General features: G+C 40.9%; 1 protein-coding gene across 7 annotated transcripts; it reads right to left on the bottom strand.

Moving 5' to 3' along the window:
- Positions 1 to 1422: 1422 nt before the first annotated feature.
- ubap2l (ubiquitin associated protein 2-like) lies at positions 1423 to 27113 on the bottom strand. Of its 7 annotated transcripts, none has more exons than XM_061060358.1 (30): positions 27043 to 27113; positions 25581 to 25718; positions 24953 to 25030; positions 24078 to 24188; positions 23081 to 23255; positions 22104 to 22205; positions 21901 to 21946; positions 16553 to 16597; positions 15252 to 15358; positions 14899 to 14958; positions 14713 to 14765; positions 14447 to 14532; positions 13676 to 13856; positions 13282 to 13480; positions 12617 to 12942; positions 12107 to 12279; positions 11496 to 11616; positions 10924 to 10963; positions 10569 to 10761; positions 10399 to 10465; positions 9801 to 10119; positions 9218 to 9306; positions 9041 to 9094; positions 8857 to 8938; positions 7673 to 7890; positions 6878 to 6983; positions 5581 to 5706; positions 3590 to 3657; positions 3200 to 3394; positions 1423 to 2692 (listed from the first exon to the last, which is right to left on the bottom strand). In XM_061060358.1, exons 2-30 carry the CDS (start codon positions 25674 to 25676, stop codon positions 2597 to 2599), a joined length of 3612 nt encoding a protein of 1203 aa, XP_060916341.1. In that variant the 5' UTR covers positions 25677 to 25718; positions 27043 to 27113; the 3' UTR covers positions 1423 to 2596. The 7 variants fall into 7 exon arrangements, with proteins under 7 accessions (XP_060916341.1, XP_060916343.1, XP_060916340.1 ...); XM_061060360.1 differs by lacking the exon at positions 27043 to 27113 and adding an exon at positions 26865 to 27031 and having other exon boundaries at positions 11496 to 11586; XM_061060357.1 differs by lacking the exon at positions 27043 to 27113 and adding an exon at positions 26865 to 27030.
- Between the last annotated feature and the right edge of the window lie 151 nt (positions 27114 to 27264).

Genomic DNA, 27264 nt, shown 5'->3' with positions numbered 1-27264 from the left:
TCAGAGTGTACGCGCAAAAATAAAATACCAGTGCACTGTAATTAAAACACAGAGAGACATAGACAAATAAAATACAGCTGGGCTATTACCTCCAGTTAAAAAAATGTACATTTAAACAACATTGATAGGCAACTGTGCTTTGAACATCACATTTTCTTTTTTTTAAATCTATTTTTAGTATCTATTTTTTGTACATTCTTAATTTTTCTTTTTTTAAATTGTATTGTGTTCACTTTCTGTTTGCAATCTTTGCTCTTTGCTGCTGTAACACTGTAAATTTCCCCGTTGTGGGATAATTAAAGGATTATTTTATTTTGATTTACTTTGCCGTCAAACATTAAACAAACAAAACGTGATCCTATAAAACACATCATAGTAAGGACTTTTAGTACTGGACTGTATCGATGTCGTTCCTGCTTGTATCTAAAACAAAAAGGAAGTAAAGCAGACAGCGGTTCCTTAGCAACGGCGTTCCATTGAACAGCAACTCTTCACGTTCCTTCAAAGACATTCTAACACGCATCATGACGTCATCGGTCACCAAGGCAACAGGATACTTTACTGAAGGTTAGTTTATGCTTAACAGAATACAAATGAAAATTATTTAATAGTTCCGCATTCAATAATTATGTTTATCTAGAATTAAGTTGGTTAATGTTTGTTAAAACTACTGGGGTATTTCAGTGAATTCTACCTCTGAAAAGTTGCGTAAAGACGTGTAATGGATAAAAAAAATAATAATCAGAATTTAGTTAACGTACCTGATTTGCCAACAGTGCTTCCTTTCTTTGATAAATTAGGTTACAGGTTAAACGTGTTACAGACATATTAGTCTTAGGAATTGCCGTGAATGTGAAGATAAAGGCTACATTAGGCAGTCAAAAAGTCCACAGTCACAGAAAATAGATACTTACATGGTCGCACCTTTTATCAAGTCAATAAAAGCAGGTATTTAGATGCACGTCTTGTAAACAACTAGAAACAATGTGTGCATATAAGGTCTGTGTTAGCTAGTTAACTTAATGCCTAGTGTCAGATGGTTATAGTTGTGACTAACACTTGGGACATATGCTTCTCTTACAGTGTTTGTCAATTCATTGTTTTGCTGATATCAAGTAGACCTATCAGTGAAGGCTTCAAGTTGAGTACACACAACACACTCTCACACACACAACACACACACTTGGCATCAGTGTCAAAATGTTGGAAGAAATGATTTTGTATTTAAAAGCCACATGAGAAACAAATATAGTTTCTTAAAAGACATTCACATCCAAAATGATGAAAAATGTCTTTTTTTTGTTTATTTACTTAATATTTATAGATTTTTACAAAAAAAAAAAAAAAAATTTGAAACAAAAAGCTAACAAGTCTGCAAGGATTTGAGCAGGAAAAGGAGAAAGCCATCGAACAAACAGGGACTACAGTACTTGTGTTTTTTTTTATATATGTACAAGACAAGTTTATCCATTTAAATTTTTTTAAAACGCACAGTACAAAAAGAAAAATAAATCACTGACAAAAAACCCAAAGTACAATTCTGTCCATCAGTATTTCAATGTTGCAGGTTTCCTTACAATAGGGGACAGGTGGTGGAGCGGGGAGGAGGCGGGGGGGCCTCAGAAACAAACAAAAATAAAACACACTGGAAGGCAGACTGGGTGTGTATTGGCCTTAGAAATCATTCTCAACATCTCGCAGAATGGGTGGGACCTTGATGCAACATATTTATAATTCATGGGAACAGTTACTGTACATACGTTGGATAATGAAAAACCCTGTGCTAGGAAGAAAACAAAGCACAGTACACAACCCGCGGCCCCCGTGTGTACAAACATGCACGCAGTCACATGACAAACACACTTTCCTCACAGTCAAAGCCAGTGAGCTCACTTATATGTCTTTATATATATATTTGGTAAAAAATAAACTTCACAACTCTACCTATTTTAGAGAATTGTTTCTTCAAAACTTAAAATGACATAAAAATGAAAAGAAACAAAAACGGCAATTAAGCTAATTATTGTGTTTGGGTATTTTGTGTCGGAGGGAAGAGCTACCTCCAAAATTAAGGAATGGGGAGCTGAGGGTGAGAAATACAAAACCAGCCTGTCCCCCCACCTTCAGATAGTACTTCATTCCTCCCCATCAGCAAGAACAAAAAAGGGGGAGAGACAGAAAAAGAGCAACCATACAGGAAACGTTCATTCTTTTAGAAAACAGTTCTATGTTACATACAAGTGAAAGAAAATAAGGGGTTGGGGTGGGGTTGTTAACACGATACAAATTCCCAACACTCAATATATCACCTCTTTTCGGTGTGTTTCTATAACCATTATACTCCTGTCTCCCCTCTTTTCTAAGACCCCCCCCCCCCCACATCCATGCATCATTACAGTGCTGGATCTCTGGGCACAGCACCTCCTCTGACCGCAGTCAGAGCTGCAGGAGTGCTGGGCTAAGAGACTGGGGAGGGAATCTCTGCAGGAGGAAGAGGGGGTTTATAAGTGGAGACTGTTTGCAGAAGGAGTGACGAGCCCCCTTCTTTGCTTCTGTTAACGTTGTGGGTGGGGTTGGTGGGGCCCGACAGCAGATGTTAGTTTGCCCCCCAGTTGTAGCTGTTGTATGCCGACTTGTTGATCTGAGACTTCTGTTGAATGGAGGCGTTCTGGCTGCGCTGTCCAGTGCCGCTCTGCGAGACAGGACAGAGAGCAATGTGAGCTGGTCATTCATAACATGTGTTTACTCATTGTGTAGCTCAGTGACATTATGAAGCGACAAATACACATCTTGTGGCTCATTTGGCAAGGACAGATTTTAATGCAATTACAGGAGTGCTGAAAGGATTTACTTTTGACATTTACAACTACCATATCTACTCACACCTTAAATCAAAGCATTCATCACCAATTATACTAGATCTTCATTAAATAAAATTCATGTTTAATTTTCATGTTAGGAATGCTTGGTGGGCATTATACTTGGATCCTTAACGATCTCAGGCAACGATGGAACGTTTCCTGCCATTGAAAATTCTCAATCAGAGCCCTCATGCATCGCACCTGAAAGTTTGGAGTTTTTCCAGTTACTAGTTCACAGGAATCTGAACTGTGCAAACTGGACCAACTGAACTGAACTCAGAAATGACACCCTGCACTGACTGAAGGAGACAAAACAACAACCAGAGCATGCACACTACCTGTCCGTCCTGCTGCAGGTGGTGGTGCAGAATCTGAGAGTGGGGCTGTTGGTGCGGTGCAAGGATGTGCATGAAGGGGGCAGGGGCGTAGCCAGCCGCAGCAGGTGGGTTGATTGGTCCTCCACTCCCCAGAGCCGATGGCAGGCTGAATGAACCTGCTGGTGTACCAGCATGGAAACCCTGCTTATCAAACGACTGTGGGAACAAGCGAGACAAAGAACAGACGAGTAATTTTTCACCAACTCTTCCTGTGTTTGGTCAGAATCTGTCCTAGTGAAACAGACATCTAATTTTAGAACAATGTGTCTGAATGCAGGGATGTCTCGGCACCCTCCATGAGCTATGGCTTGATATTCAGTAGTTAAGTTAACATTTCTGATCTGTAATTACCTGCGTCTTTGTGTAAACAGACCCTGAAATATCTGGCACCCCTGTGTTGCTCGACGTCACAGAGACACCTGCAAAGACAGAGAAGACAAAGTGAGTCCAAAACCTGGTAAAATGGAGCATGTAAAGGGACTTTAGGATCACCTACATGTACCTAAAAACCCATGCCCCGTGACATGGTAGGAGCACGATTCTAACCCGCATTATTACTCTTTATTGCACTAAAAACAAGGACTTCTAACTGTGGTTGTATGAGAACATGTTTAATTAAAGCATCTGAGAAAAGACTTCTCAGAAATTTCACACGTGATCATCTATGTCAGTATACGTCCACACATGATCTCTGTAGGATTTCCCCTTAAGTGACGACAGCACAGAAAGACAGAGTGAGGAAATGAAGAGATGAAGAGGGATGAGATGAGGAGAAAAAGAGAGAGAGTGTGTGTTGGGGAAGATGGTGTCGCAGTGTATCAGTTCCAGTCGGCCACAGTGTCTGACTGTATCTGGTGGTTACCACGCTGGTGGTTCTGGCATGCACTGACACCCTGGATTGCCATGGAGACGCAAAACGCTGTCAGCTGGTGTGCAGAGCAAGTCGGACACTGAACAACACATATTCATGCTATCAAGTATTAGTTCTCGTGTCAACCACATGGCAAAATGTTGGTGCCTTAAAGATCTTGAACTTTGGAGCAAAAATCTGTGAGCAAAGGAATCGATCACATGATGAAATCTTCTTGATGCTGGTGCAGCGACACATCTAGCATGACATTCAACTTCTTCCTGCTCCATATTTTATCTAGCACAAATCTGTTTAAGGGAGTAAAACTCAAAAGGCTGAGCAGCAGAAAGATATGATGTAAAGTGAGCATTGTTATATAAATAGAATGCTGTCATGGTGAGACAAGTCCTACATCACAATGTTTTATCCCCGTTTTTCTTTTTTAACCATAGCTAGTTGGCTGATGTTTGCTTTATCCTCCAGAGTCACTGATCTAATCTAAGTCCAAACCATCAGTTTGTCCTTTATAGAAGCAGCCTGCTATTCAAAAACAGCAGACCACATATTCAAAAGAGCCGTGTAATCATTTCTTTATAAATGCTCGGCATAATTCACAGTGGTCAACGCTAGCTTCTGTCATGTCAACATGTGAAGCTGCTTCTTCTCGTATCAGGTAAAGTGAACTTATAAAACATTGTGTCAGTTGAGTGGATGTACTTCATACCTTTTGAGGAAATGTTAGGGAGGAAAAAACCCAATGGTAGAGTGACAATCTTTGATTTGTATTTTTTGTTCAGTAAGTGAAGGACTGAACCATTAGTATCAGACTCATGCCGTGTAGGAAGTGTTAGAGAAATGCTTCTACATCCACTTTAGTGGGACTTTTGCTGCAACAATGTCCCAAAAGATTAATGAGACAGGAGACCAGCATTTTAAATTGCCATCACAATTATCAAACAAGGTGCATGTCTGAAAAAAATAAATCTTTAAAAATGAATCCATTTAGTTAACAAGTGATAGTCTGCCACCCAGCAGGCTGCAAACTCGATACTCTGGAGAAAGACGGGTCAGCAATGACAACATGGATGAAGAGCAAGCTACACAGAGGGGAACTAGGACAGCATCAACCAGAGAAACTCATCAGTTTACAAAAGCCACATTCTTTGTGACCTAACACATTTAGACTCTTAACATGATACTTATGCAATGTCACTTTCTAGAAAATGTAAAAACCAGATTGGACTGATGATGAGTTGCCCTGGAGGAGAACAAGTTACAGACAGAATGGCAGACAAGGCTTGTATAGAGAAGCAAGCTGCATTGGGCTGTCTCAAAGCAGATGTAATATGACGGTCAGCTCATCAGCGATGAGGCGAAGGAACGAGAGCAAAGAGGGGGGAGAATGATGATTGGTGACACAAGGAGGAAGACGGGAGGGACAGGATTTTTTCTCTCCTTTTTGGTTTTTAATCTGGCATGTGGCGGCACTCACCGACTCCAGGCCCGCTGACAGAGCTGGCTGGCTTGTTTTGTGCAGAAGCGGCAGCGGCCACGGCAGTGCCGTATCCGCCCTTACAGAAATCCCCACTCCCTGAAGCCTGGCCCACATCCTCATAGCCTGCAACAGTCAGACACACAGCCGCAGCCCACAGCATTAGACACACCAGGCAGGGGAAGCAGACCGGCCTCAGATAGTGTTTGCAAATACTGCACGGCGTTTGGTTTGAAAACTAATCACCACATGGACAGGTTTTACCACATTGTGATAATACAGATAGTGCAGAGTTTTCTACTCTACTGCGATTATCTGAACTCTGACACCAAATGCATTGTCCTGTGTGGAAAGCCTGCCAATGCAGTACAACAAGCAGGTCAGAATCAACGCCAACGTCATTTGCAAGTACCATTTGAGCCAGGTCTGGGGGGGGGGGGGGGGGGGGAGTGAGGGGGCAGGCAGGTTGTGTGTGTGGGAGGGGAGGGGTTGGAGGGTGAGCTTGAGTCGGGTGATGGCAGAAAGCAGCAGATGGGTCCAGCTTAGAACAAATAGGTGTTGCACATGGGTGGATGTTGAGTGATGAATGGAGTATGAAAATAAACAAAACAGCATCCCCTTGTAAATTAAATCTAGAATATAAAGTGATCAAGTGAGTAGAGACTAGAAGGCCACTGGGAAACATGAAAACTGCTGGAAGAAAAATGTGCTCAGAGGGGGGGTCCCTTTAAGACATATGGCCAGATGATAGGTGCTCCATTTGTTGATGTGATTAAGGTTAATGTGTGTGCAGGAGACGTGGACTCGCTTTCGGAAATGAGCAAAGCAAGATATGGAAGACAGCAGGAGACTGATAATCTAACCCCTCTAGTATCATAACAGGTAGAGCCAGGTGCTGCGGTGCAGGCCCATCATCCCTTTTCCATTTCGTTCAAAAAGCAGTCCCTTTTATTTGAACATCAGAAGCCATTCAATAAGAAGTGATACCTTTTGACCATTTACCACCTCTCCAATATTGGAGGCATGTTCCTTGAAAACTGAGTACTAAATGCAGATGCTATTCAAATACTCAGAAAACCTTACTATTTCTTAAGCTGATTCTTAACATCGAGGTCAACAGTTCAAGTGAGAACAAGCAAATCAAATGTTTTATCGACAGCCATTGACGACTGCCTCGACACAAGCGTCGTGTTTATGTTTGCCGAGAACCAGCGCTGAGTTATTGCCATGTAAGTATGCCGGGCAGGATCTGTATGACCCCTCTATCGTGCCATTTCAATGTGCTTTAGTGCCTCACCAGTGCTGTATCCATGGGAACCGTAGCCACTAGCCTGCTGAAAGGGTGTGGCTGATGCATTCACACCGACATTCACTCCGTGCTGTTTTGACGAGGTAGGAGCCACCTGGAGGTAAAGAAAAAGAGACAATGTCATGTTATCAAGTCAGGAGAAAATTGCTAAAAAAATTCTATTTAAATTCTAATGAAAATGTGTAATAGTAAAAAATGAACCCTCAGGCATCAGTTTAATCTACTACCCTCTTAGGTCACTAAGGACAAAAATCTCCACTTCCAAAAAAACTGCTATAAAAAAAAGAAAAGAACAGAATAATATATTTTTCTACATACATCTCTTAAACAACTTCAGCCCTGCTCAAAACTACCAAACATTCAATCATTTTTAGGAATTTAACCCTTTAAATGCCAGTTTGATTACTTGATGTCACTGTTGTTATTTATGAGAAAAAAACACAAAAACAAGTTATTTTCCATATAACAAATATTTGGTGGCTGGGGGATTTTTTTTTTTTTTAAATCAGTCTTGGATATGTCAAAGATTATCCAAAATATGTTCTATTTTTATAGCAGTTTTTTGGAAGTGGACATTTTTGTCCTTAATGTCTTAAGAGGGTACAAAAATGTCCATACTGACGCATGAGGGTTAAAGATTTGTCTGTCTGCAAAAGGAAAAAATACTTTTATAAATGCTTGTTCTTCAAATGGAGGTTGGATCAATGATTTCTGATTACAAGGTGGGAGCAGGACTGTCATTTAAGACATTTCTGTAGCTTCTGCAGGTTTCAATGTCCTCACCGGAAACACAGCAGGTCCATACTGGAAGGTACTGGGCAGACCCGGCATGCCAGTGTAGTATGGGAGGCTCGTGTAGCTATAGCCAGGCGGTAGCGCTGGGTTGAGGAAGGGCTGCTGTGTGGTGTGATGCGTCTGGGTCTGGTTCTGCTGTGTCTGAGCTAACGTGGTGGCTGGAGCCGGAGACGACGCATCACCTCGACCAAACTTCGATAAATCGCCTGCAGATATGCAGGGGGGGGGGGAGAAGAGTTTAAAAACATTTTACTGTTTGAAAAAAATATAAAAAGTTACAAACAAGAAGAATGGATTTTTTTTCTTTAAGCACAAGATAAAAAAAAATAATGTAGGCATATCATCAGTGTTGGCAGGTAGCTTTGAAAAAAAGATATCAGATTAGCCTCAAAATTAACAAGTATGTCAGAGTGACAGGCAGAGTCTTTGAAGGTGAGAACACACTAAACAAAAGTTCAGAGGGACCGACACGTTGTGGGTTTTCACCCCCAATAACTGGTGATACTTCATGATATAGTTGGATGTGTGAAAACCTCCTTTAGAAGAGTTCTTAAAGCTCTAATGACAGCAGCAGTGAAATTCCTGAAGGATCTGGCAAAGATGTCACCTTGTTTATTTGTTCTTTAGAAAGCAACTGCTGTGAAACATTTTTAAAAATTAATGTTTTTTTTCTGAATTGCTGCTTTCTTCTTGATAATGAGACGCCCTTTCTTTTCTCTATTCACTATCTAGGTCGCTCAATCACTGCAATCAAAATTCATCTTATCATTTTCTCAAGACACATTACAAATAAATCGGTTTCTGGACTGTACTCTGACAACAGAGGCAAAGAAAACTTTTCAAAAGGCAGAAACTTCTGATACTATGGAATCTAAACTTTAATGGGAATTCTTTCAAATTGACATTTCACATACTGGAAGTGCTGTTTTTAAATGTCCAGTTATTCATTGATGCAACACCCAGTTATATTTGTTAATTTAATGGCATGAGGGCAATCTATCCTGCCAGTTTCCTTCAACAACCACCAAATACTAATAGTAAGCTCAGCACCTAATACTTCTTCATGTGTGGCTCATCGTTTCAAATCTGGTCCATTCCTTCATCAGGTAACACAAAGCTTCTTCAACATGAAGCTACCTCCTGAAAGAACTACTTTTAATGACGTCGCTCACCGGAATAAGGGTTGCTCGTCAGGCTGCCCTCTCTGCCGGTCAGTGCTGTTGTTGGAGTTGCAAAAGGGATGCTGTAATAATCCTGGAGAGGGGAAAAAAACATGATTCAATTACAGTTCAAATACAGGCCATGAAGCAGTGGAAGTATTGTTTTTTTACTGTAGCAGGTGAAGACAAAACTCACCAGCGGTATTCTTGTCTGCAGCATCTGTAGGTCATCATAGCCGTACACCTGAGGCTGACACGAAGCAGGAAATGTGTCAGAAAATCACGACACTAGATCTACACAACATGTAATCTGGTAAACTCAGGTAAAGCTCAGAATGTTCAAAGACTGACTGAACCATTGGCAGAAACCTACAGGGTAGGCGTGCAGTAGTCCTGGGGCCATGATGTATGGGTTGGGCAGTAGAGGGGGCACTCCAGGTGGCAGGTTTGGAGGTGCTTTCCCTGTATACACAAAACAATGAAAAACATTAAAATAGAGGCAAAGAAGGAATGGAAACCCCACCCATTTTAGCAACCACCAGAAAAATCTCTCAAATTACAACATGATGGAGCCACAAAAAAAAACTGTGTCCCACATATTTTGAAAGGCTGTAACAACAGGCAGTAGCAGAGATAATCAAATTGCCAAACAGAAAGTTTTGAAAATACATATTCCTGCAACTGTATTTAAATCTACCTCATCTATATACTCAGTGGTAAACAAAAGAAAGAAAGAAGATAAACCAGATTCTGACTTCAAAAAGAATTCATCTTACCAGCAACAGTGACAATAAAACTGAAAAATCATCTAGCCTACTGTATAATCACTGGGAGTGCTACCTGCAAAAACACATACCGGTACATACAAACAAGCTACTTTTTTTTTGGTAGAATTTAAAATTTTCCTGAAGTCAACCAATTGTACTTTCACTGATTTGTTTGTGCTTGTGTTTCACCTGAGGATGCTGCAGAGCCGCGTGACGAGGAAGCAGCAGAAGAAATAAGCGAGGCCGCCGTGGAGACTGAAATGGTAGCAGCTGCTGCAGCCGGGGCGCCCATGGAGGCAGCGTTGAGACCCATTGCCAAACTGCTGACAGGGCCGAGGCCAGAGGGGGCTGAGACTGTGCCAGAGCCCATGGAGGGGGGCTGAGGGGCTCCTAGTGACACCTGCGCCGCAACCGAGGAAGAGGAGGGGACCGATGAAGACTGCACGGCTGAGACGGAGGAAGGGAAGGAGGAAGAGTGCAGACTCGAGTCGCCGTCTACGCTCTGATGCTGCAGATGAATGGGAAAAGATAAAAGACGCGGTTAGGATTGATCGGATTAGATTTCCATTAGCGGGACATCTAATGTGTTTGTCTGCTGTGACAGGAAGGGCAGCTTAAAACGTCTCAGAGAAATGAGGGAGGAACACTGTGCAGTATTAGCAAGAATAGATCACTTATATTTTCTGCCTGGTTAAGTGTCTTTCATTAAAAAAAAAGGAAAGACGATAAATCACTCACATATGTTGAATTCTCATAAATACAGAAAAAAAACCCACAAAGAGCTCACCATTAAGCTTGAGTTTGACGTCCGGACTGAAGATGGAGCTAGGCTGTTCTGTTGTGATGGGTGTGAACTGTAAAAAATGACATAATTATGAGCATGTCTCACTACTCGCCACATCTGTTGACCTCTACAGATACAAGGTTACAAAGAGAGATCATTTAGCTTCAACTCACTTGTTGTGCTGAGGAGGGGGCATGGTGGTTGGAGGCATGTCTTCACTGTGCCCCATAGCGCTTAGGGATGTCTGATTGGATGTGGTCAACAAGGAGGCAGGGCCTGGGCCACTGTCAGTCAAAGTGCCCATGCTGGAGACAGAGGCCTGTGTGACCGAATCAGAGGCCAGCTTGACTGCAGAGCCTGCTGCAGCTGTGGAGAGACAGGGAGAGAGATTTGTAGGATACATTTTAAAACCAGGGGGCTCTAGACTAGAGTGTGTGTGTGTGTGTGTGTGTGTGTGTGTGTGTGTTGCCAATGCCAATTTCAACCATGCTTTAAGGAAAAAAAAAAAGGTGTTAAATAGTCACTTACCATCCACGGCTTGCGTCGCTTGCATTGAACTGTAGCCATTCTGTAAAACCAACAATGAGGGTAAGCTCAGAGGTTTCCATGGAAACAGGCTACTGATAAGTTGAAATGTGTTGGGCTCTTCAGTTATCGGAGTAACGGTTAAGTTCATAAAGTTCATCAGCTCCCATTAAAATTTAAATATTTGAGTTCAGATTAATGGATCTCTACACGAGTTCAGGAGCTGACATGGATTTAACGGCAGAGCCGTTAAACAAACATTTTACAAAAAAGGGCTCTGAAATCTAGCATTGAGGACGTCCTCATATTTTAATATTCAGTTCACATAGTTGGGTAATACAACATACACAGAACTAGAGTTTTGTTTGTTTTAAGTACTTTGACTCGGATTGACACAAGTCTGTATTTAACCATGATTCTATTACTAGTTTTGAAATGGGTACAGGATAATGAGAGGGTCAAGCATGTTGTTCACATGGGCCACTCCTCAAAGCACAATAATACAACAGGCACAACCTAAAATGATGAAAGTAAAATGAAAAGTTTCAGAGAAAGAGAGAGAGGCTGGTGCTGACCTTTGGCTGCATATCCTTCTGAGGGGAGGAGGAGACGGAGGGAGGGTAACGCCGTGTCTGGGCTGCTCTCTGATCGTACATGTCCATCTGGCTGGAGGTGGAGAGAGCTGCAGCTGATTCACTGTGGATTGTTAAGTTATCAGCAAGACAAGTTTGACTTGACTTGAAATTCCCTGACCTGAAGCTACATTTTAAAACACTCTACACAATAAAACCGGCTTAAATCAACTGACCCCCTTCTGATAAATGATGCTGAAAAACAGCTCTAGTACTAGGCCTTTATATGAATGATAAATATTAAAATATGACATTTTACTACTGATACATAAAAAACAAATGCATAGCCTTGTTATAAATATCATGCAGATCTACTTCAATAGGAAAGCACAATGTCTGTATTCTTTGTAATCAAGTCATAAGAAATTATTCTCCCACAATATATTTCATGTAGCTTTAATAAAAACTCTTTAACATCCAACCACTATTTTGTATTGTAAGTGCTACCTTTAAACTTTAAAGAAATATATTTTGATGTGGGAAGTGTTTATGAAACGGTTTCTTCACTTCCTAAATATTGACTCTCTGCAGGGTTGTGTTGTGAACGTACTAACCTGCTGGGGCTCGTGTAGAGACTGTTCTGAACCTGGTTGGCCGGGCTCGAGGATGTGGGGGCCGACTCGTACTCCGGTAGAACTGGCTCTGACCCAAACTGCAGCGCTCCAAATTGAAGATTGAGGCCTGACATGTCCGTGGAGCCAGGCATCTCCACTGCCATCGCGGGAATCTGAGAGGGATTAAAAAGGCATTTATAGACTTGGCATGAATAGAATCTGAGTCTGTTAGGCTTGAAGACTCAATCCTGAGTCAAGTCGATACATCTACACAAAATCGGACCTTTTCAAAACAGACTTTTGATCAACTCATTTATTATCTAAAATTATAGTTTTTATGTTTATTTAGGCATGACAGTCAAACAAAAAAAAATCTACAAAGAATGAATGATGTTCAGAGTATTAGCGTTCTGTGTTAAATGGTTATTATAGCAGTATGTGTGCATTTTTAGGGACAACTGAGACCTTGAATGTTTAAATTATAACATGTTAAAACATATATAATATCACCTTTGTTGAAATAGAGGTCCTTTTTTTCTGCTGTTTGAGTTTGTGTTGCTGCAGAGGAAGAGGACTCTGGGCATCTGAGGAACTCGGGGAAACTTGTTGACCTAGAGAGGGAACTGCTGCCATTTTGGGGAGGGCGGAAGCAGGCGGAGGCACCGCGTGGGGCGAGGATGTTGTTCGTTGGGGTAAGGAAGAAGATGCAGAGGAAGGAGGCAGGCCTTTGTCCTGCAGGAAAACATCCAACATGGACGAGGTCGAGGTGGCGGCCTGGTACGGCTGCCGCTTTGCAAAGGGCGAATGGACCGAAGACTCTGGCTGAGACTTCATGTCTGGAAAAAGGACGGGCAAAAATGTAATCTCCTTAGATTACTTAATTAATTGTGTTGTTGTAGCAACAATAACTAGAAATTACATGAATAGACAATAAGAGGAAATAGCACACAAAAGTACACTTTAGGCTGAAAGATACTTAACAAATATGAGAGTGGCAAGTTGCAGAAAGTAAAGTTAATACAATTAACATCAAACAAGAGTGCATGGTAAAAATAGTAAGGTAAAGATAATAGGGAACATCCACAGTAATTGTATGTTCAGAAATGTACAGGTTAGATACAAGTAGTTTAAGTGTACTTAAATCATAAACGTTAAAACATATTACGTCATCTTACCATACTGTCCCAGTGAGGCGGCACTGGTGTCCCAGGATGAAGGCGCTGTGTTTGGAGGTCCTGTCTGGGAGTGCTGGGCAGCCAGCTGAGCGAGTGCCTGAGCTGTTTTATACTGCTCCAGGAACTGAGAGCCAGTGGTCCCCGTGCTCGCTGCTTTGGGGTCCCCCACATCCCCGAAACCCTTGCTCAGCATGCTGACCTGCAATTATTGTGAAAACAGAGTCACAACCTGCAAATATTGATGCTGCACTCAGAATTATGACATGATATTAATTTTCACATCATATTTACAGTGATTAGGAAGTGGTTGAGTTTCAAAAATTAAGACATGTATCAGGACATAACATGCTGAACAAATGTGTAAAAATGCATTCATGTTTGGAGTGAGTCTCACCATGCTGTGCTGGGTGTACGGGGTGCTGGAGGGTGTTTGAGACAGTGGCACCCCTTGCTTGGAGTTGCTGAAAACCAGTGACTGAGACAAGGAGGGGGGCTGGGTGGCCTCCATGGGGGGATTTTCTGTCTCTGAGGACGAGGATGGGGGAGTCTTCCCCAGAAGCACCGCAAGGTCAATCCTAAAACAAAGAGTAAATATTTATTACTGTTAATTAGAATAGAGAACTGAACCGTGCTTTTTGTGCTGTAAGCGCTCACAACCTTTGATTCAGAGTGCTTCTCACTTTCGCTCATTGTTGCTAGGCTACGAAAAATTTACTTCCCTCGATAATGTGAGTTAGGTGCGTTTTAAATAGCTCTGTGTACTTCTCCAAGAAGTCTTGAAAACAATGTAAAGGTCTTGTGTCCTGGTATCAGTAGCAGCTCTACAACGGGAAAATGTTCTCTCTGAAAGACGTGTCAGACTAGCATCTCCTCCGCCATTGTTGTTTACAAAGCTGCTGTTGTAAGTCCCTCCCTGTCTTGATTTTGATAGGTTGGTAAGGGAGAAGTGCCACTGATGAGCGCAGCGCTGTTCCAAAAGTTGAACTGTTTTTAACAGAGCGCTGCGACGCTGAGTGTTTTTGCACTGAGCACTTAAAATGATGAACTACACTGGTTTTGTATTGAAAATGAGTGCTGCCTCCTCAGTTCACCGTCGATGAACTGCTCCCTGAAACATTTTTACAGAATACACTGCCTTAGTCACATTAATAAAGGAGAAGCCCACCTTTGTCCTTTGGTGATGGTAACATTCTCTTGAGGCATAGGAATGGACGCAACACTGGAAGCTGTGAATATCTTGGTCTCTGAAAGCTGCACGGGTAATAAGAGGACATTTTAGTCAGATGGAGGAAAATAAACATGAAGCTTTAAAAAGAGATCCAGTGAAACTTTGATTTCTACTTTAACTTCAGATTTTCTTTAGAGGTGCTCCTACAATGTTACATTTAGAGCTACAGTAGTTGAATGAGGTGAAGTCCAGACAACACTCACATCCTCATTCCAGTCCTCAGTGCCCCACTCCTCTGTGGCAGTCCTCCAGGCACCTGCAATCAAAGAGAAACTGTTCAATACAATGGAGATGGGCAGTGAGAGCTTCAAACAGAATACAGTATGTTTAAAAAATAAAAAAAATAAAAAAAAAATAAAAAAATAGCAGAGAAGTGGAGGTAGACTGACCAGGAGCAGAGTCAAACTTGGGCGGGTAATTTGTTCCCTCTCCGGCAGAATACTCCAACCCTGGAGACAAAGAGAGAGGTGAGGAGATCAAACGTAAACCAAATGAAAAGGAGGTGTTTAATCTTTTGTCAATCTTTTTGGACGCACAGACACCAGTTAGGGAAAAAAAGTAGCTGTGAATTGGCTATTTGTAAAAAACATGCATGGTTTATGAGTTTCTGCAGGGTCGTCTTCTCATCTTTACAGACGATGCTGAACATGATTTTAAAACAGTTTGGATGTGAAACAGATGTCTCTTTAATAAGATTAACGTCTTTTATTGGAGGGAAACCTTTGTTAATAAATTCACTTACTTGCTCCCTCCTCCATCTCCACGCTTCCTGTGTTGTTCCAGGTGCTGCCTCCACCGTAGTTTTCCTCTGTCTGAGCCGGCTCCGCATAGTCAGCAGGGTTGAATGTTCTGGGAAAGAGAACAAAAGATGGTTGAGATGAGAATGAAGTTGATATACTGACACTACAGTTATGTACCTGCACACCCCCTGGTTTCTAAACTATCCTACTAAAAAGGCCAAAAGACCCTGGTTTGATTTCTTAAATTTGATTGTCAATGTATTTGTGCAATTTAGACTGTGTCTCCTCATCTGCTCTCAGTCCACTTTTAAAGAGACACAAATGTAACTTTTGCATCTTTATGAGACACAGTAAGGACTTGAGAAACAGGGTTTGCTGAGCTGTGAAATTGAATGGACCACTGCTGCGCTCTCTTTTGCTCGCAGCAGCTTAACATCTTTAGTTTAGCGCTTTAATTTTTTTATACTGATGATCACTGAGATAATGGAGACTGTGTTATTTTACAACACATGGTAATGGGAATTATCTAAATATCAAACCTTTGGAGAATACATGAAACCGCAAGAGATGTGGTTGGTTAAGTGCCTGTATATATTGAGCTATCAGTACTGTTGGAATAAACTTGAGCACTACTGTTATCATCAATATGCTTTCATATAAATACACCCATCAGTGACACACACAAGAGTGAAGTGAATGAGGTTGAAGGAGGAAGACATGAAGAGGAAATGAATTTGAAAAGACATGCAAACACAAAGGTTGAAGCTTCTAATACTGTTTTTGTTGCCTGTCAACAACTACTTCCTGGGACTGCAAGCCTTTCGTTAACCTGACACTTCAGCGTATGCTGGGAAAATAAAAGCTGCAACCTAGCAACATGAAGTACAACACTTTTCTGTGAAGTCAAGCGAAGCCAAGCTGCTTTCTTTATTTGTCTCGGTTGAGCATTTAAAGTGAGTCTCATGTTGGAGTTGGTAATATTTGAAATTCTACATTTGACAGAACCTTTTTCTTTTTTTATGTTAATGCATATTGGTTATCTGTCTTGTGAACTACTAATATTCAGTATCGGTCCTTTTAGTCGACCCCTAAAATCTATGAACATTTAAGGCATGCGTGAACTGATTTTACATCAAATTTCAGGAGGCTTGTATCTCTTTCTGATCCTATTAATAGATTGATAAGTAAAGTAATACAGTCTGTTATAATAATGTCTTGAGTTACATCATCCTGTTTTATGGCATTAAAAAGCTCCCTACAAAAGGCAAGAATAACACACACACAACAGAGGCGATGCACTCACCTCTCACCATCTGCAATATCAAATCTGGGCCCCTTATCAATCTGGCTTCAGAGGAAAAATAATGGCAACAATTACAAGAAGCACATCAAAGTTTCAGCATGATATAAAGTTTTTTTTTTTTTTTCAAACCACAATCCAGAGCAAAAGCTTAAGCATAATGCCTTCAATCTGCCTGTGCCAGTTCTGTAACAAACACTAATACCTGTCAAGTCATTCTGCAAATCAAGGCAAGCCAGTGTGCAGGGTAAACAAACAGTCACATAAACCCACCTCATCAAAACACAATGCAGCCCAAAACACAATCACTGTTGCCTAGATTAGCAGTATGCAACAGTTAAGACAGTCATGTTTTCATTAATACTGTCCAGGAACTAACCAGTCATCATTACTGCCTCATCCACTAAAAGAAATCATTGCTATGTTCTAGGCCTGGGCGATATGACAAATTGTTATCACAACACAAATTTTCATATCAATAATTATCATGACAGAAGTTCAATCATTTTTGTCTTTTAAATTAAAAGATTTTTGCTTCTGAGTGAAAGCTGAAGAAACCAGAAGGTTCATTATGGTTTAATTATTCTTTATTGTCAGAACATGAGAAACTATAATAAAACAGAGGAACATTTCACCATCGTAAGCCCAGTGCACGGAGCTGGAAAACACTGATGTGACAGTTTGCTGCTGAGGGTCTACACTATAGGCTGTTTATATTATTATTTACAATACGGTTCACACCAACACTGGTTTGTGACGTCTTGTCTTTTTCTTCGGCACAGTTTACAAAGCACGTTACAATTTTTTATGTCGGACTGTAAATAGCCAAAATGCCTCTAAACCCTGGAAGATGAGTGGCTTTTCTTGTCGACCTGTTGACGATGTTTTCTCCTAATTCGGCTGCTGGTACATTCAGTGTTTTTTTCAGTGTCGCTATCGCTCATTTAAGCCGTGTTTCCATACCTCTCCAAACGTCTGTAAGCCCGCCCACATTCCTGCGACATGATTGGCTGTTCGTCGTCTTTTTCTTCTCTGTAGTGTCGAGTGGCAACTAGCGTTTAAGGTGCAGTAGCGTGTAGTAGTGTTTGGGCGATGTAATTTTTAAATCTATCAAACATTTTTTATATTTATATTGAGAAAAATTATATCGTGATAATTCTTGGTATCGTTTTATCGCCCAGGCCTACTATGTTCACACAAACACAAAATGAAGATAGCAAACTAATTCTTCAGATTAACAGCCAAAAACTCACAATTTATTCTACTGGATTTATTCTGCAAACTCCACAACAGGATTTTAATATCAAACACAAACATATGCTCAAAAGGAGGCAGAACTGTCAATGAGCCAAACAATACTTTGTTACAAGTTTATACAATTGGCTGTATGATAAATGCATCTATTTTACACCAGGCACCATCAGCGAAGGACGGTATACACACACACTGCAGTAAAGGCCACACTGGTCTGGATGCATTATCCAAAATACTGCATGTGTCACAGACGGCAAGGATTCAAGATCAGAACATTACAGTTTTAAATCCATGCTGTGATACAGCCAAGAAAAGAAAATGCTATAAATATCAATCTAAAGGAGAATCCATCTGCACTTTCCTTTAAGGAGAAAAATAGGAGATTTTAGCACTTCATTAGACTAAGAAGAAAATGGAAAGTTTGAATTACTTTGAAACGTAAAAGGGACAAACCTTACACTAAAGCCATTCAACAGTTCTGTCAGACTGGGGATGGATACGTTTAAATCGTCTATATGAGGTTAAAAATAAAAATGTGTCTGAGATGATTGAAAACATGTAAATAAATTCTGAAGGGGCCAAAAATCAGATGTGAAAAATCTGTGTTGTTGCAGTGGAGTAGTAATTTCGCTACGAGGGTGTAGCTGTAGATTTGGGTTTGATGCAGCCTCCATTTCCTGCCTAGGTTACATATAATAACAGTTTCTTTCCTATTTCTCCTTCTCTTGGCCACTCTAAAAATGAAGTCTGAGTACATTTTTCTGAAATATTTGGCAAAAAGACATTTACTGCATCAATGAGCTTCTTTCTCTTTGAAAATATAAATATCTGCTTTTGTTGGCTAAAACACAGTGTTTGTGAAAACAGTTATTTTAAATCAATATTCTTCCACCTCCTCCAAGTTTAAAAACACTTCTCTTTGATCAGTCAATTCATCTCTAATGAAGCGTGGGACTCATTTCCCTCGTGAGCTCACATTTTGAATCAGTGCATGTTAAAATGTTTGTGCAGAATATGTGTATGAAAGGTAAACGGTGCACGGCCCCTTAGTACCATCTTTAATGTAGTAGTATGTAGGGGTGTTGGTACAACTTGTGTTGTATCAAGACAAAAACAGTGTTTTTATCAAAAAAATTAAAAAATACAATATGATACAAAATAAAAAACAAACAGATTAATAACATCTCCTTACTTTAAAATATAAAATAAATTCACTGCCAAATATAAGAAAATGAAAAAGAGTCATTAGGAGCAATTTTTCATGTGTATGATTACCTTTTGAATCTGGGAGCTTATCATACACCTCTTAAATGTGCATAATGATCACTGAGTTTATTAAGTGTGCCACTGTGAGATAGCTTTAAAAAGGAGCAATATGTAAGATGTCTGCTGAATTCAATCATAAAATGACCTTACTATATCAGACAAAAAAAACACAACATGCTATGTTAAAGTTCTGGTTTCTCTGACAACAAAGCAGCAACATGTCCTCCTAAGTTTAGATTCTGGTGCAGAAGGAGTGTTTTTAATTTGACCAGAGAAGGTAGGCGATATTAAGGCCCCCCAACTCAGCTGTTGGTATGGTTAGGGATGAGTACACACACATACCATTATGCCCCCAGTAGCATGAGATACACACCTCTGAATGCAAACCTTCCCATTAATCACCTGAAGCCAAGCTGATAACTTGAATGCTAGCAGCAAGGTGCAAACGGGATCACAGAGCTGATGTGTTGGTTGAGATGGAGGGGTTAGGTAACAAGGAAGCACTGCATGTTATTAAAAGGTGAGAAGCCCTCGCATTCAGCTCAACAAATACAAGCCCATCATAAGCAATAGGAAACTAATCATATTGTAGTGTTCCTTCAAGTCAATATCTGGGTCCTGGCAAGGGGTAGGAATCAAGAGTAACTCAAGATACGATATGCAATGCATGGCACGCGATACTATCACGATTCTACGATGATCCATACAAAGCAAGACAGTTTTATAACAATATATTAGCGATATCTGATAAACTAAGGAATAAAAAATGCCCCCAAAATTTGTAAAGTGCAGGATTCATGTATTTATTCACTGCAATTTTGCATCAGTTTCACAGAATTTGACAAAAACTGAGATGAAGCCAATTTCATGTTCTCAGTCTGTAAAAATTATATTTACAGAACTATAGATCTGTAAAAACATTTTTAAACTCAGCTCGTATGTATGACTACCTTTAACAACTACTGCTACCAATCGAGCCATAATCTTGTTGCTTGTCATTGTGCCAATAACGTAATGTGACTATAAATTAATTACATGCTTCCCCTGTCCTTGCAGTGCAAATAGTTGATAGTGGTGTAATGTGATTCTGTAATGGGAGCATTATTTGACAGGCGATATTGATAGCTTCTACAATCGATTTACGCTACGCTAATATTTTTTGACAAAGCAGCAGACCTCAGTGGAACGGCGTCTTTTTCTGTCAGCTTCAGTAGCCTTAAAATTCCTGCCACATGTCTCGTTCATCACCCCAGTTTGTAGCATCGAGGGATGCATTTCCTTCTGGTTGTCATTAAAATGATTAAAATGGGCAGTGAATGTCACATAGAACACTATGGACCGGACCAGACCTTTCCTCGCATAGCAGCATATAGAGCTGGAATTAACTTTTTGTTTTTTAGCTTCTTTAGGATTTGAAAGCGGCAAATCCATCTCTTAACTGCTTTTCACCGCTTTCAAGGATGGCTGGTAAACTAGTATCAATACCAGCACGGGTATTCTGTTCTACCACAACATGGATTTTTGCCACAAAACACACTTTGGTTGTTTTCCACACACAGGACAACAGTAAATAAAAGTAACATTAAATAGTGACTTGTGAAAGACAATGGCTCTGATTGTGTCCCACAGTTTTCTACATGTTTCGCTCTGACACTCAAAGCACAACCAGTGGTTTTGCTCTCTCTCTCTCTCTCTCTCTCAGCAGGTTTGTTTGAAGGGGATAAGGTGGGTCTTGAATATGCATTTAAATCCGCAATCCCTTTTATTACTGTAAAAAAAAAATACTGTTATTTGCACCACTGTAAGGAGTCAAGAAGTATTGATGCTGGTCAAATTGGCAGGGAAATCTGTTTAAAGCACCATATTGTTTTTTATTAAATTCTTGATAATTGGAGCCACGAGCCAGCGCAGTGATAGTTGAATTGCACATGTCAGGACTACGATTTATTGCTGTATTGATATTTGTTCCCACCCCTAGTCCACTCTACAAATATAGTTCAAATTAAAGGACATCTGCTAAGCATCAGAAAAACACAGGCCAGGTTTTATAGCCTTAAAGCGAATGTGTGCACCAACACCTGTGCTTTACACAATAACTCGTATACATTGTTTAATTCATGTCATGCCTTCACCTCATGAGATTTCTTTTCTCAATTATTGATTTATGGCACTGTTACAGAAGCTTTGAAGTGCACATTTGATTCTGTGTTCTAGCAAGAGCGGAAACAACATGGACGCCTGGCTCGGGAGGAAGCAACTTAGCACTTAACTTCACAAGAGAAAGCCGCATCATGTCACATGGGCTACTTCAGATTTAAAGATCTATAGCTGCAGGGTAACTTCAAATCTGGCTGCTCATCATCAGAGGTCTCACATTTCTTACGACAACTGAAGCTCTATTAAGATGTCTTACATTAAAATATGTGAATGAGTTAAGCATGTCATTACAGTTGGGAGAAGTGATTCCTCTGATATGACACCTACCAGTCAAGATGCTAACTCATCAACTGCCATAAACAAATTATTGACTGCACACACAGAACAAGCCAAATACAACTGAATTATCATGAAGCCTAGGGCCAGAGAGCACAGGGTGTTGTTAACCAAATGTGTCCCTTCTAAGTGGATTTATCCAAATTTCACTCTAAATAAACTCTCTGAAGAGGGATATTCTGCCCACACTGTTCCATCCCATTGGCTCACATATGTCCTCCCTCCTTTTGGATTAAGGCTAAACAATAGGCTGGGGTCCTGCTCTCTGGTGACCATGGCAACAGGTAAAAGTGGAACAAAAGGGACTCTGATTTTAAGCAACGCAGGTGTTCCCTTACCCCATTCCCTGCGCCGAAAATCTGCCTCCTCGCCGTGCAGACACAGCTGTGGAGACAAGGAGAGAATGCTTCCGTTTATATTTTGACAACTTTTTTCCCAGAATTAAGAATGATGGGGACACATTAGAAGCAAATAAAAAGGGTTCCAAGTTTTGTTTTGTTTTGATCTGATAAATTTCCTAAAAGATATTACGGCCACTTACCAACAGTCCCTCTTCCTCTGCCTCTTCCCCTTCGGCCTCGCTCTGCACCTCTTCCAGCTATTCCAACCTTTCCTCCATCCAGGCCGTTCTCCTGACCACGAACTTAGGTTGAGAAGCAAAGAATGACATTACATTAATAGATGGAATGGAGCTACAATGTGTTCGAGAAGCTGGGTGAAAACCACTTGAATATAAAGTTTTGACAACTCCTGCTGCATTGCAGAGACGGGACAGAAGTCCAACCTTTAAGCAGCACATGAATTGCTCACTTCAGCTCCATCAAGGCATTAGATGATGCATCAAGACCATTTTAATTTTTTTGGACTGCACTTTTCTTTCTGCAAGTTTGGAACATACATTTTGTTAACATTTACTTACAGATTGTAGCCACCGTGTTCATACAAGTTCACCAGTAACTGTTCATAAAAAGCCAAACCCTTTCTACAGCCGCTTTATTTTAAATGGCTCCCATTGACTTACCGAGGTAGTTTCATTTCAGACGCACTACCGATACTAACTGACAATCTTTTATCACTCAGAGACTGCAAAGATAAAGTCGAGCTGTACAGGGTTTGTTTTTGATGAACAAGATGTGCCAGAATTCAGATGAGAGGAAATTATTTCATGTTGTAAATCAAGCATGCAAGTTAGCTCATTATGCAGGTAGACACACCAGTTCTCAGAGACACAAAGCAGAAGGTACAAAGAACAGCCAGAGCAGTAAGCATACAACGCTGGTGGCACAATGGTTAGGGCGCGCGCCCCGTGTATTGAGGCTGTCATCTCAAGCAGGCGGCCTGGGTTCGCATCCCGCCTGTGGCCTCCTTCCCACATGTCGTTCCCCACTCTCTCTCCCTGGTTTCCGACTCTATCCACTGTCCTATCTCTCCATTAAAGGCATAAAAAGCCCCAAAATAAATCTTTAAAAAAATAATAATAATAAAAGGAAACACGGTGAGGTAATAGTTAACACTCACACTCTCGTCCCCTGCTGGCTCCACGGCCCTTGCGCGGCGCTCCACCTCGACGACGTGCGACATCTTTATCTCCTCCTTTCTCCCTGTTCTCCTTTCCTTCGTCTCCGGTCTCGCCCTGGCTCGTCTCCTTCTGGCCTGACACCCCTTTCTTCTTTCCCACCATTTCCCAAGAGTCCTAAAGAAGAAATGAAGACAAATGTTACCCTTTTGTTTCTACCTTAATATGATCAAACTGAAAAGAACTATATGCACACATGAGAAGGGTTGATGGTGGATTGTAACCTACTGGTTTCTGGAAATGTATTGGTCGGTCAAAATACTGGTTCCATTTTCTCATCATGTGACTAGTCTGCACTCCTTTTCTGGTCTGATTAATTTTTCTGGTACTCTTCCTGGTGTCAACGTTCCACTAGTTACATTTCTATCAAATCATTTTTTCAACCATGAGAGCTTATTTAGTTGTCTCGAGTCCAATTCATACATTTAAAGTTTTATTGACCCTTCACTCTGTTGTTGAGACATGCCTCACATACATAGGCTGAAATACACACACACACACAGAGAGATGTCATAGAGAGAGTGCACACCCCGGAGGTGCCCTTGCCTAGCTCAAGGGCACGTCGGCAGTGCTCAGGAAGTGAACTGGCTGCTCTCCAGCTACAAGCCTAATTCCTTAACTCTGTCTTTAACGGTCTCCACAGACAGAGCCTCAGCTGCCCCCTTTTTAACAGGTTAGTGCCAACAAACTAGAGGCATGCAGAAGTAACAAACTGGCCAACGGAGGAAGTACAGAGCATGTATTCAGTGAACTTCTCTGTGCATCTGCAGGTTTCTTTATACGAGAAAAACACAGCCTCTGTCCATGTTCACATCATCCAAACAGCATGACAATGGCCAGCACTGAACCAATACCACAGTTATCTAATGCATTGTTGCACTGATTTCTCCAGAATATGCCCCCTGCAGTGCTAAGCCCTCACACAAAGCCGATACTCACAGTGTCTGGGCTACCCTCCAGCAACACGTTAATGGCTCTGTTGACATCCCCGTTGCAGTCGTGCAGTGCGATCATAGACTCATCCTGATCCTTGCCTGTAATGTCAATCAGCTGGAAAAAGAAGAGAGGGACAATGAGACACAGAGGCAAACACTGGTTGAAACTTTCAGTCATCAAATAATGTTTTTCTAGATGTATGCAGAATGTTTTTAAAGCATAAATTAATGAGAGCACAGTGTTAGACAACATCACACCTGCTGCCAGCAGGGATTCAGCATCTTGGCGGCTTGAATACAAGGTAAGTTTACTATAAAAACTGTGACACTGTGTCCTGTCTCTGATATCACCAGACATTATAATTAAATATTTAAAAAATGAAGTCTACTCTGATGACCTGTGTACACAACTTTCTTACCTTGGACAATATTTAAGGGCCTTGCTTTAACACCGACTTTATCATTAATGTTGACAGATCATGTTGATTTAAAGCTAGGTCCTGCATGACAACACTGGGAATAAATTCAACCACCTATGTTAGTAAGTAAAAGAGATGTGTTAAGAAGTACACAAGATTATAAACTGAATGAACTGCAGAGATTCAATCAATAACAGCATGCTGTTATATTCAGCGAGGCAACTCCAATTTTGAACCTCTCAACACAAGGAGGAAATGGACCAAAACATCACCGCATCTACAAAATGTACTGAATTATGCATCACTACCTTTTTGTGCTTTGTGACCAATAAAATCTTGAAAACATATCAAAAGATACGTGCAGACATACAAAATACACAACTGACATGTACATACATACCAAGACTAGAAACACAGGGAAGTTTAAGTAGGGCAATAGGATGTGCATCTCAAATCTCACCTGTTTGACCTTCTCTTCAAAGTCTGCATCATTGTGGTCTGAAATCATCTGCGCGAGTCGGATCTGCTCCGCAGTAGCCTGCCCAAAGAGGAGAGAAACGTCCAATGATTGCAAAAACAGAAGCAGAATATAGAGATCCTGATTAAGCCTACAATCACAGACTTGCCCAAACTCTACATTTTAACTATCAATCTTGTTTGTTATTTTTCTAGTTAACTTTGATCAGAGAATGAGTTTTCAGTGTGCTTCAGACTGGAGCTGTAATCCCTTAGAGTCTACATTCAGGGAGTCCATTTCTGATGGGCAAAATATGGATAAAATAACCAGACTAAGTTTAACAGACTTTAGTTTGAGTCTGCTTATACCTTATTCAAAGTCTTAACCTCAGAGTTATAATAAACATGCCATATCCTAACAAGTATGTTAGAATAGGGCGTATAACAGCTGTATGGTGATTTACATTTAATAGTAAAGTCCCAATTTGTGGTGTACACCATAAAACTAGTAGCCAGAAACTGTCCCTCTAAATGGTTTAGTAACATCAAGTACATTGTGTTTGCCTTAAATGAACCCCAGTGCAGTAAATTATGCATTTGGGCAAAATGACAGGTGTAGAGGGTGAGGGTACCTGAGGCCTCTGCTTGTGCTGTGTCTGGCTCTGTGTCTGGCCCTGTGTCTGCTCCCAGCTGCCCCGGGCTTTGTTTCCGCCCATGGACGTCATCATTTACAGTATATACAAATAACAGTATTTACAAAGGAATCAGACCTGAGAAGAGAATGAGAAGAAATGTGTTACAGAGCTGTGACAAAGACATATATTTCTGCTATGCACATGTCTGGTACTAAACTTGAAGACTACTTCCTCAAACTGCCTGACAAACATCTAAGTGTGGAGAAGCTAGAAGTGTTATAAAGAATACACCATCAGCTGTGTTGCTAGCAACGCCTGGGCAAAGACAAAGGGCCTTTTTGGACAGTTTCTCAGGCAAAAACAAGCTAACCGCGGGGTTGACCCGGGAAGTAAGAGTGGCATGGTGTTGCTACATTCAGAGCTTACAAGTGCATAACATTACCCAACTTATTTATCTCAAGACATTATGCAATGCTTTCTATTCTGAACAGCCTCTTAGGTGTTTAAATAACTTATACCATGAAACGCCGATGTACAATCATATAGTCAGTGATTGACAGATGTGGACTGTGTTGACCATCAAATGACAGGGACAAGACAAAACACTGATTAGACAGCCAGCTAAGGTAACATCACTTTCCGATGGTAAACTGTTAACCTTGCTTTAAACTTGCACACGTTACGTAAAACCCTGCTTGGACTAGCTCACAAACAAGCCTAAAGCCAAGGCCTGGGGAACATACTCAGTTCTATTAGCCAGCCACATGGTCAAAATGCTAGCCAACTAAGCTAATAGGTGAGGGGGAAAGCATCCAGCGATGAAGACTCGGTGGGGCTTCCGCTTCTCATCGCTTCACCTCATGGCGTCAGCGAGGCTAACTTTGACTAGCAAACCAGCTAACCAAGTGCAGAAAAACAGAAATAAAACACAGAAGTTGGTAGCGTTAGCTGGTTTGGCTTGATAGCCATCAAGTGAATTAGCTAATCAGCTACAGGCAAGCAGTAGAGCATTGATGTTCGACCAAACCAAAACGCCCATGCCACTAGATTGACACTGCTAGTTAGCCATGCTAAGCTAACGAACGCATAGCTAGGCAACATTAGCCGGTTAACGCTAACAACGTTAGCGGCTCAAAAAACTGCAACGCCACTTCACATTATTCACAACCATTGTGGCCGCAGTTATGATCTAAAAGCGGGGGTCTCCTAACACACATAACCGAGGCTGAGGGTAAGGCCTGCAGGCCCCTAAAATGAAAATAAATAACAGGCGATACTGACCAGAAACCCGGCTCAATATGAGACACTGCTACACAACCGACCGACAAGTGGTCTCGGTGTCGACTTGAGAGTCGGATTTATGACAGTATACAATAACTGAACCCCAACTTGATACAACTAAATTGGGAAAAAATAACGAACCGACTCGCTCACACAATAAGCGAGAGACTGAATTTACCTGTTTCTTTTTTCTTTTCCACTCTGACACCACGGAGAGCTGCGTCACGTGGTTTACAGACCCACGACATGTGACCACTCACTAATATACTTTATATAGAACTTAATATAATATATATTATATAAGTTAATAGTTTATATATAAGTTAATAATTAATATAGTTTATATATAAGTTGATATAATATATATATAAGTTAATAATTAATATAGTTTATATATAAG

Source organism: Labrus mixtus, chromosome 16, assembly GCF_963584025.1.
Source record: "Labrus mixtus chromosome 16, fLabMix1.1, whole genome shotgun sequence".
Taxonomy (NCBI): domain Eukaryota; kingdom Metazoa; phylum Chordata; class Actinopteri; order Labriformes; family Labridae; genus Labrus; species Labrus mixtus.
The sequence above is the reverse complement of the archived record's forward strand: the minus strand, read 5'-3'. Positions and strand labels throughout refer to the sequence as shown.

Coding starts and splice junctions, on each gene's coding strand:
- ubap2l (XM_061060358.1), bottom strand. CDS start 25,676: ATGATGACGTCCATGGGCGGAAACAAAGCCCGGGGCAGCTGGGAGCAG. Junction 12,943..13,281: donor CGCCTCACTGGGACAGTATG/GTAAGATGACGT, acceptor TCCTTTTTCCAG/ACATGAAGTCTCAGCCAGAG. Junction 10,964..11,495: donor AGAAGGATATGCAGCCAAAG/GTCAGCACCAGC, acceptor TTGGTTTTACAG/AATGGCTACAGTTCAATGCA.